The sequence below is a fragment of the Rissa tridactyla genome, chromosome 14, assembly GCF_028500815.1.
Source record: "Rissa tridactyla isolate bRisTri1 chromosome 14, bRisTri1.patW.cur.20221130, whole genome shotgun sequence".
Taxonomy (NCBI): Eukaryota; Metazoa; Chordata; class Aves; order Charadriiformes; family Laridae; genus Rissa; species Rissa tridactyla.
The window spans coordinates 9,144,518-9,159,866 of NC_071479.1; the positions used below are offsets into that span (position 1 = coordinate 9,144,518).

Genomic DNA, 15,349 nt, shown 5'->3' on the forward strand with positions numbered 1-15,349 from the left:
GGGGTGGCACTGGATGATCTTCACGGTCCCTTCCAACTTGAACTATTCTGTGATTCTATGAATACCAGTCCATAGGGATAAGGACATCCCCAGATATGCTCTTGGTGTGATGCAGCACTACGCAGGAGCCGTAAATAGCAGTTCCTACTGATGTTGCTGACGTTCTGGGTTTCTCTGATGGTTTCTATTATCCGTTACATTACACGTGCCCTGGCGCTTCCCTAAAGCTGCACCAGCGGGTGGTGACCGTGTCCATCATCAGCCTGGTGCCAGTGCAGCTGGTGGGGATTGTCACCTTGGCAGTGCCTCACTCCAAACTCCTGTTTTCTGCCCTTTATTTCCCAAGCAAAGCATCTGCCGGGCGGAAATTTCCCAGCCTTCCTCTCGGCACAGAGGCAATTAAAAGGAACAAATTCAAAATGAGGGCTGGGGCAGGGATTTGTAGACCGGAGTCCCTTCAGGCTTTTTTTTTTTTCTTTTTTTTTTGTGAGTTAGAGGAGCCGAGAAACTGAAATATCATCTGCAGTTTGAAATCAGTGTCCGCGTTTTCCTCCGCTCGCTTGTTCGGGACCCTCGGACCGAGCTTTTTGGCGGAGGACAGGGCAGGGCGAGCCTTGCCGCTGCTGCTGCGGTTTGAAAAATCGCTGTCAGGAAAGAGCTACGTTGGGAAGCAATTTAAAACTTGCAGCGTGGGTCTGCTCCCTCCGTTTGTTTTCTGAACGAAGCCGGGCGCCGGCAGAGCGCAGCACGCCAGATAGATGCCTGCGCCCACCCCAGCAAAGGCGGCCCCATTAGTTTCAATGGTCAGGCATTCCGATAAATGCTCGCAACGTGTTTATTTGGATGTGAAATTGCCTCAACGCCTCCCATCAGCTTGACGGCCGCGCATGGGAATAAACACACGCAAGCACAGGGGGTGTATTGTGTTCGTTCCTGCTGGAAGGCAGGACATTCAAATTTTTATTATTTTTTTTATTTCTTTTTCTCTTCCACGTGTTTCAGAACCATAAGAAATTCTCACTGAGTTTAAAATGGGCTTTTGATGAAAAGCGGGGAGAGAGTTCGTGAGTTAAAAGTTACCTGTTGCAGTACAAACGTAGCTGCGTTAAGGGAAAAACGATGTGCGATGTTTGCTTTGGAAGGGAAGGAAGAACTTGGTTGTGTTGCAAACAGGAGAAAAAGAAATGGTCCCAAAAAGTCGCTGGTGCAGGGGGAAAATTTCCCAAGTGCTAAAGTAATTTTTTTTCAATGAGTTATTCTGAAATACTGGGCTGGGTGTGAAAGTCCTTGGGCGCTTTGGAAAAGTCACTGAAGGTTGGGGTTTTTTTCAGCTGCCGCAAAGGAAGGGGGAGAGGGCGTGCGAGTGAGCTGTGGAAACCTGTGTTTTAATGAAAAGCAGATAAATCTCAGATAAATCTTTGCTTTCCCCGTGCCTCGACGCCATTCCCCATGAGGTCAAGTGCTCTGTCAGTCTCTCGAAACACGCTCCTGCTGGATGCCGGGTACAAAGATACTCTTATTGACATACGCATTGGCTTTGGGTTGTTTGTTTAAGCTTCCTTGTAGGGCAAATATAAAGGAATAGATAAATGGGAAGAATTTCTTTATTTTCCTTTGAATAAGCTGTTGTTCACCTGGGCAGCTTTGATGGCTGGGTTTGAAGGGAATTCGGGAGGAAGAGCTGTCTCGCGCGGTTGCACAGAGCTGGCTGTTAGATCTGCGTTAGCGTTTGAGTGATGCTGTGAGAACCTGGTTTGTTCCTCTTCGGTGGTGGCCAACCGAGGGAATCGTCTTGCATAAAGTCCCCATTGTATTTCCCCTCCTGTCTAGCTAAATTTTGCCATCGCGGCGTCCTTGAAAGGAATTTTCCATTATCCTTTCATTGACTCTTCTCTCCCTTGTGGAAGGAAAGCAATAGCTTAGTGGGAAGTCACAGTACCAAACTCATAATTACAAGTTCAGCAAAGATCCATAATTGGACGAGATCATAACTCTAATAGAGACGGATGCGTCGTCGGACATGGTTAATTCTTACAATGATGTTCCCGTATCGATTTTGCCATGGTTGCGTGTCATTGCAGGTGCCGTGAAATAGTTATTAGGTCCAAGGAGAGAGATTCCTTGGGGTTTCTCTCCTCAGATTAGGTTTTGCAGGATTGAGCCTAATTACTGATACTGTCAAGGCATTGATCCCAGCCGGTGCGATGGGAAGTTTCCACTTAAGTGGCGTGTAGGTTCGGTTACTTCAAGCTTTGTTGAAGCCAGCAGGTTAAGTGGTTGTGGGCTTTGTGTGTCTCCTGGAGAAGAAAAACTGTGGATTTCATAGTGCCTTGGCAGGGTATATTAGAGGGGCATTCCCATAGGTAAATATCGAGCGAGGGAGAGCTTGTTCTGGTAGCTCAGGAGCAGCAGACCTGTTGAAAACCCGATATCTGCTTTTCGATGCTGGAATAAATGGAGAAGTAAATCTGAATTGTCCAGGCACAAAGGCAGGGATGGCCGAAGCATCGCCTTCTGTCGTCCCAGCACGCCGCACCACGCATCTTCCCAGCTTCTAGGTCTGTGAGATCCCCTTGCGCTTTACGTTCCCCTGTCTTTGGAAAGTCTCCAGAGAAGTTAGAGGCGGGGAAGAGTGTAAGAAATAACGCAGAGGAGGCTTTCCCACGGAGCCTTGGTCCTCGTCTGCTGTTGGGCTCAGCCCCATCTGTGGGATTTGAGCTGGGAGAGGCCATACAGGTCACGGGTGTCCCTGGGGAGCTGGCTGGTGCCCAGAGCTCTCTGTTCATACCCATCTTCAGCAAGGCATCCCTTGTCTTCACCTGGTGCCTACTCCAGCTCTCCACTTCTCCGCTCCTAAGGGAGCTGGAATTTGGACTTAACGTCTCACTTTTCCAAGTGAAACAAGTCCTGAGAGAGGCTGTCAGGCCCCGCGGAGCTCCGCGCTGGGAGGCTGCAGGGACCCTCAGCTGGGGCCGGGACTTTTCTGGAGCTGGTTTGCTCCTTCCTGCTGCCCTCAGGACTGACTCCACCGGATTCTCCAGAAACGAGATTTTCTCACAACCATTTCACAACAGGTTTGTGCACTCCAGGGCTCTGCTTGCTGGGGTTGGGGGGTGGCTCTTCTCTTTCCCTTTCCCACACAAGTGCAGGAACCTCCTCCTGTGCCAGCTGTGGTACGAGGATGGCTCCTGTCTCCAGGGCTGTCAGCCATTGCGCCTTTCACCAGCGCTGAAAGTCTCCACGAGAGAGAACCTGCCGGTATTGCAGAGATGCTAATCCACCTCCCCAGCTGCCCATCACGGGCGATATCAAGCTTTGATCGTTACTCAGTTTCCTCTCTTCTCCTGAGCAGCGTGGGATGTGTTCGGTCAGGTCCCTCTCTGAGTTCCAGAGGAAAATATTAATAGTGGAAAAACCCCCCCAAACTGGGGGTGCAGAGCCACGAGGTACACAAACCCTGCTGGCACGGTGCATCCCTCCTGCTCCATCCCTCTTGTCCCGGGGGGTGGTGGTGGGGTGCTTGCCTCCTGCCCAGCAAAATATATTCAGCTCTGGGTCTGAATTCGCATCCCTGAGCTCCACAGGTCGCACGCAGAGCCTGCCCCATGGCCGTTTCAATAGAGAAAGATGGGGGGGGGAGGAAAAGAAGCAGCATCGTAACTCCAAGGCCGTACCAGGCTCCCTGCAGTGGTGGGCTGGCCCCCAACGCTGCTGGGCTCGTCAAGGCTGCAGTGAGTGTAATGAGCCCCCCCTGACTCACTGGTGGGGAGGGGGGAAGACATAAGCAAGCTTCCCCCCACCTCCATCTGCTTCCTCAGCTCCCGGAGCAGCTCCTCTGTAACGCAGAAACAGTCCTGCTCTTTCAAAGCCTCTTCTAGGAGAAGGTTTCTAAGGGGTAAGCGAAGAGTAAATCAGCCTCGCGTCAGGTCTGCAGGGAAATGCTGCGCAGAAGGCTGGGGTAGGGGAAACTGAGGCAGGGAAAGGGAGGGCATCGTGCAGAGACCCTGCGAGGGGCTGAGCATCCCAACCCCATGTGTCTTGGGGGCCGGAGAGCCCCTGGCCCCTCCTGCAGCCAGCCGTTGGCTGAGCCCCTGGGACCTGCCGGGATCTTGTGTCTGAGCCGCTGGGGCTGGGGCTGGTCTCACTCCCCCCATCAGTGGGAAAGGTCAGGTACAGAGAGCTGCTGGAAACCTGGATACACAGCGGAGCGCTGGGTGCAATCCCGAGGTGATGCTGTTGGTACAGCGATGGTTGAGATGTGCTGGAAGGCGCCCAGCACCGTGACCCAGCTGGGATCTCTCATCCAGCGTCCTCGGCTGGATGCTGCTCTTCAGCCAGCCTCTGGCAACTGCTTCAGCCCGAGCCGGACCACCCGGAGCCTGCTGCTCCACGCTCGGGTCTGGGATCACTTCACCCCTCTCAGCATCGCCTCTACTGCTGCCTGCTAAAAGAGGAAGGGGGAAATACATCCCACCCTGTTTTCCTGCATTGCTTTCGTTCAGGTGGTACCTCCCCATCCCAGCAACCTGCTGCCATCCAGGAGAGCGCCCCAGGGAAGGGAGGAGGCGGGGTTGGGATGCTCCTTTGTGGAGGTCTCCACGAACAAGGCACCTGCCTGTTTCCATAGCACACGGTGATGGTTTAGACAAATTAGCAGAGTCCAATTATGTACCTTGGATTGGTGTCAGCCGTGCGTGTGTGCGCGCATGTGTCTGCCTCGCTGGCTGGCGAAGTCTTCTGAGGGCTGTTAGAGGAATGAGAAGCTGAGCTTTGATCTGCCTCTGTATTTGGTGTTTAAAACAAGGCCTTTTATAAAGGAATATTAGGTATTCGGAGTCTGTTACATATGAGGAAGCTTCGCTTTGATCCTCTCCTGTCTCTGGAGGCAGCAGGCACTTATTATTTCATGGGGAACTAAACGAAATGCAGAATGAAGTTTGGGTATGGTTCTCTGTGCTCTCCCGGTGCCCCTGGCCCCACCAGGGCCGAGGGAATGCCGTGGGCAGCATGTCACCCCATCTCTGCCATTCTCCTTGGGGAATTGCTCCCCCTGGCTCTGCACCGGCTTCGGCTCAACATCGCGGCAGCCTCCTCCAAACGCGGGGAGACGCCGTCAGGAATCACACAGGAGACAAAAGGCGATAAAGCAGACGGGTTGGTTTGGGGTGCAAGGAGGGAGTAATGGATCTGTCCATGCCTCCGTGGCATGGCGTCCCCGGGAAGGGGACAGACGGAGGGGTCAGTGCCGGTTCATGGTGTGTGGGGCCGTGCTGCTCTCGGTCAGGCCAGGGAAGAGCAGCCCAGAGGGGATAACCAGGCTCCCATGTGACCTGGACCCCCCAGACCTCTGGGGATGAGGTACCTTCGTGACACAAGTCTCTCCTTTACCTCCCAGAGCAGGGGGGTGCAGCCGCCCCCGCCGCTGCCCCCCACCCCTGCGCGCCCCAGGGTGGTGGTGCCGATGAGGGATGCTCTTTATTTCCAGTCTTTCCCCGTTGTGGATGCTGGTTTCTTCCAACGAGCAAACGAAGGTGGTGCTTTTGCCTGACGGCTTGTTCCGCTCGCAGAGCAAGCTGGGGCCGCATCAGCACATAAAATGCCCCCCCCAAGCCCCTCTCCATCCCGGTCTGTGAAGGGACTGGGGTTGCTCTTTGGTCCCATAAACCCCCGGTGGCTGTGGGTACGGGGGTGTGCGCAGGCTCCTGGGTGCCAGGGGGTGCTGAGCCCTCGGGAGAGGGGCCGCTGTGGGAAGCGGGAGCCAGGGAGCAGAGGGAGCCGCAATTAAAGCGGTCGTGGTGCCGCCGCAGCCGCAGGCTCTTTAACTTCCCTGGACTGCGCTAGAGATAATGGCTTTTACATCTGTTCCTGGAGGCAGTGCGGGTCCTGCTATTTATTTATTTATTTTTTTTGATTGTATCTGATACAGCCTCAGCGAGTAATTGAGTGTTTGAGAGTGAAAAATTATCTCTCCGGCTTGGCCCTTATCTTGACAGCAAAGCAGCACTTTTAATTTAATTTTGTTCAGAGCATGTGGGTAACAAATTTCACTAATCGCTCTGCTGTCGCCCTCCGCATGGTAACGAGTCTCTTGTTTCCCAGGAAGCGGAACATAAACACGGGGCTGGATGCGGGCGGGAGGAGGGCGAGGGTTGGGAAATGAAACCGCGTTCAGGTGGCGATGCTCGACGTGGCCGTGACGCCATGGATCCATCTCCTGGCGGGAGCAGGGGGAGGAGGTGGCGGGTGGGCGGCCGGCGTCGCATCACGTGGGTGAAGCTCGTCCTTGCGCGGCTGCGGGGGAAACTGAGGCACGGAGGGGACGTGCCCCGACCCCGGGGAGCTGTTGCAGAGCAGAGATTCTTATTCTCCCCCTGTTGGGTCATTTTGCATCGATTCCAAAAATAACAGAGGGGAGAGAAAGATGGTTTGTTTGGGGGTTTTTTGGGTTTTTTTTGTTTTGTTTTGTTTTTCATGCCTGGCTGTGGAGCTGCCAGCCCAATTCCCAGATCCCAGGGAGCGGAGTGGCGATGGGGGTGCGAGCAGGGCCTGGATGGGGCAGCACGATGAAGGTCCAGTATCTCACCGGGTACTGGGGCATCTCCTGCCGGGTCCTGAGCCCTCCCCGGCAGCCCAGCCTCCATCACCTCTCCCTCCTGGTCTCCGAAGTCAATTCAGCTGTCTGACCAGCTCTTGGCTCGAGCGCAATCCTCCCTGGGCTGTGACTCAACACGAGCTATTTCATAGATAATGATTACTTTTTTTTTTTTTGGTCCCCCTTTTTTTTTTTTTCCTGTAGGAATAATGTTTTCGTTACACTGGATTGAAAATTGCTTTCCCTCCTCCTTAAAATGAAGCCTTCCACTCAGATTTGCCTTTGTGTTTGTATATTGTAAAATTGGGACTCATTTGGAGTTTAAAGCAAAAAAGAATCAGGCCTTAATTCCAGGAGAAGTGTTTCCATTGATTTGTGTGAAAGAAAATTCCAGTGCAGGCAATCTCTGCCTTTAAATATGTAACTGTTTCTTTAATGTGATTTTATCTCAACTGATTCAGCACCGAGAACATGAAAGCAAAACTGACTTCATTGATTTTAATTGTCCATGCCCAGAGAAATGCAAAAAAATGTAACAGTGCCGGGAGAGCAAATTGGGTTTGCACAAATTCTGCCCATTTTGCTGTGCCAGGGCAGGTCTGAGACAAGTGGCAGGAGAACCTGCCTGTGGGCACCCTGCCCATGGTGACAGGGCTGGTGGTGATGGGGCTGGTGGTGGTGGCCCTGGTGATGATGGGGATGGAAGTGGTGACCCTGGTGTTGATGAGGCTGAAGGTGGTGACAGGGATGGAAGTGGTGGCCCTGGTGGTGATGGGACTGGAGGTGGTGATCCAGGTGGTGACGGGGCTGGTGGTGGTGACCCTGGTGGTGACAGGGCAGGAGGTGGTGGCCCTGGTGGTGGTGACCCTGGTGGCGATGGGGCTGGTGGTGGTGACCCTGATGGTGACAGGGCAGGAGGTGGTGGCCCTGGTGGTGGTCACCCTGGTGGTGATGGGGCTGGAGGTGGTGACCCTGGTGGTGCTGGTGGTGAGGCTGGGGCTGGGGCTGGTGGTGGTCACCCTGGTGGTGATAGGGCTGGAGGTGGTGAGCCTGGTGGTGCTGGTCGTGGTGGTGGTGACGGGGCTGGACGTGGCGACCCTGGTGGTGACGGGGCTGGACGTGGCGACCCTGGTGGTGATGGAATTGGTGGGTCAGCAAAGACCAGCATTTCCACCTGTGCCACCTCGGTCTTCTCCATTTCCCCCCTCTCCTCCACTGCCCCTTCCTTGCCCAGCCTTCAGGGCTTTTCCTTTCCCTCTACTTCCCCCCTTCCTCCTCCTCCTCCTTCTCATGATTGAAATTTGCTGGCGACGTCTCCCTGCGAGCTGCAGGCACGGCGTTTTAGAGCAAAGGGGGAGCACCACCGTCAACTGTATAAATAGGAAGCAAATACATTTATTCAGTGTAAGAGGCATTAAAACTCCAGGAGCACGTAAGGAGCGGAGGCTTGGGCTGCTGGAGAAGCACAAGAGCTCGCCGGGGCGAGTGGCGCGGGCTGCGGTGCACACCAGAGCTCAACCACCAAACCCTTGACCTCCGCTTCTCTGCAGCCCCCCGTGCCGTACCGGAGGACCCCTCGGCTAATTGCTAGTGGGTAATTCATAAATGTTAATAGTATTAATCTGATTCAGCGTGTGCTTAGCAAGATCAAATCCTCTATAAATCCAGAAGGGTCTGATCTCACCCTTCTGCTGCACAACGCAGCCGTCTTTCCTCCTCGCTTCCCCCTCCACACCCCCCATCCCTTCTTGTGTGTGCCCTCTCTGCCTTCTTGGAGGTGAGAGGGGGTCTCCCCGGGGTCTCCCCCGGCATGGAGGGGAGCAAAGCTGCCACCTCGGGGCCGATCCCCATCCTTCTGGCTCTGGGGATGAGGCTGAAGACAGCCCCGTGACCAAACCCTGACCCACATCCAGGCTGTAGATGGGAGCTCCTTCACTCGGGATTTGTCCAAGGCAACGATGGAGAAGGTGCCTGCTGCAGGAGAAGCCGAGGCCAGGCGTTGCAGAGAGGGTATGCGATGAGACGCCTGCTCCTGCTCTCACCCCGCTGCTCGGATGCTGCTTGCGGGGGGGGTGGTTCATTGCATCAACATCCATGCCCTTCTGAAGGAAGTGGCTGTGGAGCAGAGTGGTCCATGAAGGCTTGATGGGGACCACGGTGTGGGAGAGCTGTGTCTGGCTGGAAGGTGGATGTGCCATCCCGTGCCATCCCATGCCGTGTGTCTGGTGTGCTGGAGAAAGGGGGACCATCCCGACGTGGAAGGGGCAGGGAGGGGGGAGATGGGCAGCGCTGCTCCCCGGCGTGGGGGTGCTCGATGGCAAGAGCCGCCCGCCAGCGCCCGCTGCTCATCTTAATTGGTATTTGATTTGATTCGACATGATCTCCCGCTTGTAAAACACCTTGAGATGTTTCTGTGTGTGAGGGTGTCCTGGAAACGCTGTTGTACCGTATTAATGAGCCTCTGCTGGAACATAAAGAAGGATCATTAGGAGCCCCCAACTCCTCTGACATGCCGGCGGCGGGGCGGGCGCGGGATGCCGGGGATGCGAGCCGGGCTGCGGTGGGCTCGCTGCTCCCCGGGGGGTGGGGGCACGGGGGGAGATGCTCGCCCCACGCCAGGCACTTCTGCATGCGGCACGGCAGCGTTGCTAAGCAGTTCAGGCACTCGCCGTTCTCCTGCTCCGTTTCCCCAGCCCCGTCTTCCTCGGGAGGCAGAAATACATTTTAATATCCCGAGTAGCCGCGAAACATTCTGTATTATGCTATTATCTCCGGGGGGGCGGGAAAGATTGCAAAGCACTTGGCGTTTAACACCCACATATGGCTAACACCATGGGCTGTGTGCTGATAAAGATGGGGTAATTAAAGTTTATTTTTTTTATAGACTAATCTCCCAAGCATGTATTTATGAGCCTGATTTAGAAACATCATATTACCAAGAGCGCGGGATATTTGTGTTGCTCGTAAATCCATACGTGTTCTGAACGTACCTTTTTTTTTTGTTTGTTTTTCTTCCCTTAAATTTAGGCAGCACTGGCAATATTAAAAAGAAATGAGCTCGGAGTTTCTTGAGTTCCGCTCCCCCCCTTCCTTGTCCTTTAGGTGGACAAGGGAAAGGTGTACAAAGCAGTGAGTAATTAACTGTGTGAGGAAATGATCTTTCAGAGGAGACACGGTGCATTTGGAGGGGCCGTTTGTGGAGTGTTTACACCGGTGGCTTTGAATTTATCTTCATCTTGCAGCAGGTGCAAAATCTTCAGGGGAATGTGGTGCTTTGCAAGCTGTTCCTGAGCTGTCTGCAGAGGGACCCGCATCATCTCCAGGAGGCCGGAGCCGGGCTAATTGGCACCGGTGTTAATGGGGGGGAAAAAATCCTGGGTGGGAAAGGTGGCGGTGACAGAAGCCCCTCTGACCACAGTCCTGGCTACTCCTCTAGTCTTCTAGTCTAATTAAGCTGCTGTTAATTGGATCGCTAGCAGAAAGCATCTCAGGTGCAATTTGCCTTTTCCTTTCTACTTCTCTCTCCTTTGCTTTCGCGGGCTGAGGGGGAAAGGTTGTTTCACCCCATTGGGGAAGAAGTGATTTCTTCGTATTCTTCATCCTCATCGTGTGTCCTTCCCGCTGCTCTGCCCGCTCCTCAGGCACAGGCTCCCTGGGTCTGTCTCCTCTAGGAGCCCCCGCAGGCCATCGCTTTTCCCCCTGGACAGCCTGGCTGAGCACTTGGACACGCACTCACTCCACTGCAACCATCTAAAATGCAACAGAAAACAGTTTAATTAAAAATATAGAGAGGTCATCTCAATATATGAAGGATTTAGTAGGGCAGACGAATCTGGAGAGTGCGTTTGGTCTCAGCCATGCCTGGTCACCACCTTCTTCTTGGGCTTTTTGGACCCCACAAGACCCAAACGAAGACTTGCGTTGGGTGCTGAGGCTCTCAGGGCTCCTGAGTCCCATCAGCCGTCCATGAAGGTCTTGCATTCCCCGCTAAGCTTCCTCCTCTTGGATAAGGAGGTTAATACCAGCTTGTTTGGTGAACATGGGTTTGCAAATCTGCACTTTAAACATCTCCCTGAAAGCCTGGAGATTGCAAGGAGATGAAGGAAAGAGCAGGCTTCATCCAGGTAGAGCTCCCATGTGTGGTGTTGTGGTTTATGTGGTACCATCTGAGTTAACGAGCTGGGTTTGGATCATTCCCCAGCACAAGGAAGGAATTGGTCATTTTGCCTTCCCTCTTGAACAGGAGCAGGAAGCCCTGGTGAATCTGTTGAGGTTGGTTTGGTTGGCAATGGTTTGCTAAGAATACATTTGCTTTTGATTTTAGAGGCCTGGCATGAAGCTGTTTCCCTCCAGAGAGGTGTTTAGAGGCAGCCCAGGAGTGTTTCTGATGGAGCATCAGCGGTCTGAAGAGCAGGCAATGGGATGGAGGACAGGAGCAATGTCCCTCTCTTTAAAGAACGAGGGAAGGATCTGCTTTGCCAACAGCTTCTTATCAAACCTGGCAGCAAACTGGCCGTGAGCAATAAAGAGCTGAGCCGGAAATCCAATTTCTGCTCAAGCAGAAGACCCATTGTTTTGGTTCAGTTGGTCAAAGCTAACGTCAGGCAGTTCTAGAGTTCAATAATTAGCGCCGTGATGGAAACGAGCAGGGAGCAGGAGGTAGGGGAGCGAAGAAGGTAGTTACAGGAGACTTGTAGCACATTGTCCCTTTCCTTGGGCAGCCAAGTGCAAACTCATTGAGCTGTAATGGGCTTTTTGCTGTTTCAAGCTCCTGTGCCCCTCTCCTCTTAGTCACGGGGAAAGAAGGAGCTCTGTGGACCGATGGAGATGGGAGCTCCTGGATCCTAATTCCTCCAGCTCCGCTCCAGCTGCAAGATGGTGAAAGCTGCCATCGTACCTGTGATTCAGGCTCTTTGTGAAAAGGGGATAATGCTTGTCTAACTCAGAAGGGATTTGTGATTTAATGTTTGCAAAGCACTTTAAGACCCTGGATTGAAAGGTGATTTATAATGGTAAAATCCAGTGTTCTCTCCTCTATTGTATACCTGTCTGTGTCCAATTATCCTGATGGAGGCTTTTTTCCTTCTTTCCTCTTTTTTTTTTTTTTTTTTTTTCCTCCCCCTCCCCTCTTTTTTTCTTTTTGCATTCCTGTAGTAACTCCAGCCAAGCGCAGGGTTTGTGGCAGGCACAGTATGCCCAGCGAGAGGATGAGTTTGCCTCCCAAGGAGGTGCTAACTCCTTGAATATGAATGAAGACTGGGAAGAAAAAAAAGGGGCTCACAAGGTGAAGAGCGCAGGAGTTTGGCGATGGAACTGCGAAATAGGGGTGGGAGGGCTGTTTAGATGACGCGTGCGTAAGGAAAGTAAAAGATGCTTCATAAATAATCAATTTGAAATACTCCTGTTGGTTGTAGTGATGGGGGCGTTTTCCAGCAGATCGGCCACTTCTGTCTTGCAGATGCTGGTTGGAGCATCCGCGATGTGCGGTAAGGGATGCTTTGGGGGGGTGTGGTGCCCTGCCTGGAGAAGGCAGGTGATGCCATGGGCTCTGCCCGAGCGCGGGATCCCTGCCCTGGCACCAGCATCTCTACCAGCGGCTTCGGTCAAACCACAAGCTGTGCAAGTGCTAACTGGCTGGGTGTTATTTCCCGTGCAATTTTCAAACGGATGCTTTTTGGAATCCGGCTTTGCTGATGAGATGGCAAGGGCCAGGGAGCAAGGGAGGAGAGGCTGGGATGGCTTCCGAAAATAAATAAGTTGTCCTCACCTGAATCCTGAGGAGGGATGCGGTCAGGTCTGCCGGGAGCTCCGTCGTCTCAGCAATGCTGTAACAGACTGTGCTATAGAGTGGGGTTAATTGCCGGGCTGTGCCCTCTCCTTGGCATTGCTATGCTCCCCGGGTGGCTTTTAATCGGTGTCCCAAGCGCCGGAGAAGGGAACCAGCTGCTCTGTGAGGCATCTGTCATTAGATTTGAGCAAAGCGGAGCGCTGGTGCGAGGTGTCGGACTGGGTGGCCGTGGGGGATGCGGTGCAGTTGGAGCCGCGCTGGGGCAGGCCCTGGTGCTGGCGGGGCTGGGTGGGTAGGGGACCAGTGGTGCCCCAAGCTGTGGTCTGCAGGGCTGCTCCCTTCTCAGGCAGTGGAGACCTATTGAGGGTGTAGTGGCGGCCAGGGAACAATTTCTCCTGGTCTTCTCCATCAGTGGCGAGTGTCTCATCTGGACATGCGTTTGCTCCTGGTTGCACCCAACAAGAGCATCTGAATCTCCTGGGGCAGTCAGGTCTCTCCCAATGACTCTGTGTTGCCCAGCTTTACCCCATACCCAGCGGAGTCTGGGGGTTGCTCTGTCCCACCCAACTGTAGTTGACAGTGATTCGGTCATCTTAATGGTGTGCTGCTCCATGCGGTATTCCTGGTGGGTTTGTACCTGCTGCCGGCTTCTCTAGACCTGAGGATGCTCAAGCTCCTTGTTTGCTTGTTGGCTTTCACCTAATGCTTCAGAAAAAAATCCAAATGAAATAGAAGCCACCAACCAAGCCGGTCTGAGCGTCGCCGTGGGGTGATGGGATCCCCCCAGCCCCATGGGGTTATTCCTCGGTGCAGGCACCCCTTCGCCCTGCTGCCAGACACGTGGCCTTCGAGAGGAGGGCTGGCAGTCTGGGAGTGTCCCCCACCCAGGGACCGGGGGGGCTGGGTGCCCGCTTCAGCGGCTGGCTTTCATGTGTCGGGAAGTACTGAGCTGCTTTGTGGGAGATGCCGTCAGCCTCTGCGCTTGACAAAACAGAACTTGTTTTGTAATATCTCCTGCCTGTCAAAAGCGGCTGGCTCTGTAGGTCGCTTTGTTGTTCGGCGTAGTCCCCCTGTGATGACTGAATATTTATATGTATTTGTGTAAATAATTAACACTCATTGGTGCTATATAACATCTACAGGTGTGAATTCTCCTGATTTTAAGGGAAAGCAAACGATGCCATGGTTGAGGCAGCCCTTGGATTTGGTTTCATTAGCTTGTTTCGACTTGACAAGATTTGCCAGAGAAAAACCAAGGCTGACGAAAAATGACAGTGGCTTTGCTGGGGGAGCCTGGCAGGGGTGGTGAATGCCTCCGGGGATGGGGGGTCCTCAGCGAGAGGGTCTGTACAGGGCTCTGAGCAGGTTTTCTCCCTCCTCTAGGAAAATACAGTCCCTGAGATGGGTGTAACTCAGTGAGTGAAACAAGACAAATGTTAAAAACCCAGCCGAACAAGGCATGGTTTGCAGACCTCAGGAGCTCTTCCAGCGCTACTGAGCTGACGTCCGTCTTTTTGATCCCTGCCCTTCCCCAGGGCTGGGGCTCTCCCGCATCCACGTGGGGAAGGGGGGAGCCCGAGCAAGCCCCTGGTGCAGCTTTGGCTGTTGGCCACCCACCCTTCTCTCTGCCTTCCAGGTTCCATGAAGAGCCCCGTCAACAAGACGGCGCTGACCCTGATCGCCGTCAGCTCCTGCGTCCTGGCCGTGGTGTGCGGCTCCCAGCTCTCCTGCCCGCTGACTGTCAAGGTGACGCTTCACGTACCCGAGCACTTCATCGCGGACGGTAAGACCCTCAGGGAACTCAGATGCCGCTGCCCCATCGTGTGTGTTTGGGATGTGGGGGTCCTTCTCTTTGGGAATTGCCCCAGCTGCGGGGATCCCCCTTCCCAGAGGAGCAAAGCACACCCGTGAGCCCAAGGCTGAAATCTCAGCCCTCTTCTTCTTCCTCCACCTCTTCTTCTTCCTCCTCCCCTTCCTCTTCCTCCTCTTCTTCTTGCTATTATTGTTATTACTATTACTGTTACTACTATTTAATTGTTATTTATTTTTATTATCATTACTACTATTACTACTACTAATAATAATAATAATTGTGTCTGACGGATATTCCTGTTTTCCTCCACCCTCACTGACGAGCCCCGGGAGCCTGCCCAGCCAGACGTCCCGCTGTCCTGCAGCAGCAAAGCTGCCTGTCCCAGCCCCTCGCAGCAGCGCGGAGTGAGATTGCTGGGGTTTGAGCAAAGGCAGAGATGCTTTGCAAAATTAGACGAGGCCTGCTGTCACTATTTATTGCTTTCTCCAACTGGGCTCCTTGCGTTTGTTGTGTTTCACTGACCTTTTCTTTATAATGCGCAGTGAGCGTCGAGTGCAAGTTTTCGGTAACATGAGGGCAAATTTCATTTTCTTCCAGCAGACGGGACCCATTATTCAGTCGGTTCCAATTCCTCAGCTCCTGCGCTCGTCTCGCTGCTTGGGGCATGAGGAGGGGGCACTTTTTCCCCGCCGGAAACGTGCCGCAATGAGCCGGTGCATCACCAGGTGCTGGGGTGTCCCGGCGTGGCCAGCTCCTGTCCAGCCCCCCGCTTTGGGGGCTGTGATGGAGGGCAGCTCCTGGGGTCGGTTAGTGTTTTGAGGAGAGGTAGATGGTTAAAGAAGTGCAGCGGCACGGCAGCAGCAGGGGGTGATGGAGAGGGGCTCAGACCATCACCCCATGGTGGGGATGGACTCACCAGCATGGTTGGAGTGGGATTCAGCCCTGCTAAGAGGGGTTTCTTCTTGGCTGTGATGTGCATTCATTGGACGTTACCTGCCCTGCAACACCGACAGAGCAGTGCCCTCCCCAGCCCCACCGCTGCCCCTCGCTGCCTCGTTATCCCCACTTCTATGTCTGCACCTAACAATGCTCGTGGGATGGGTGTTGTGTGCCGTGGGTCCATGCCCCTGTGCTGACGTGCGAGGCCGCCTCTGCT

General features: G+C 53.9%; 1 protein-coding gene across 1 annotated transcript in view; it reads left to right on the forward strand.

The window, feature by feature from the left end:
• Positions 1-15,349, forward strand: part of ASTN2 (astrotactin 2) — a 373,499-nt gene that overhangs the window by 128,003 nt on the left and 230,147 nt on the right. Inside the window, 1 exon segment of the mRNA XM_054220714.1 lies at positions 14,017-14,163. Within this exon segment, the coding sequence (XP_054076689.1) occupies positions 14,017-14,163 (147 nt within the window).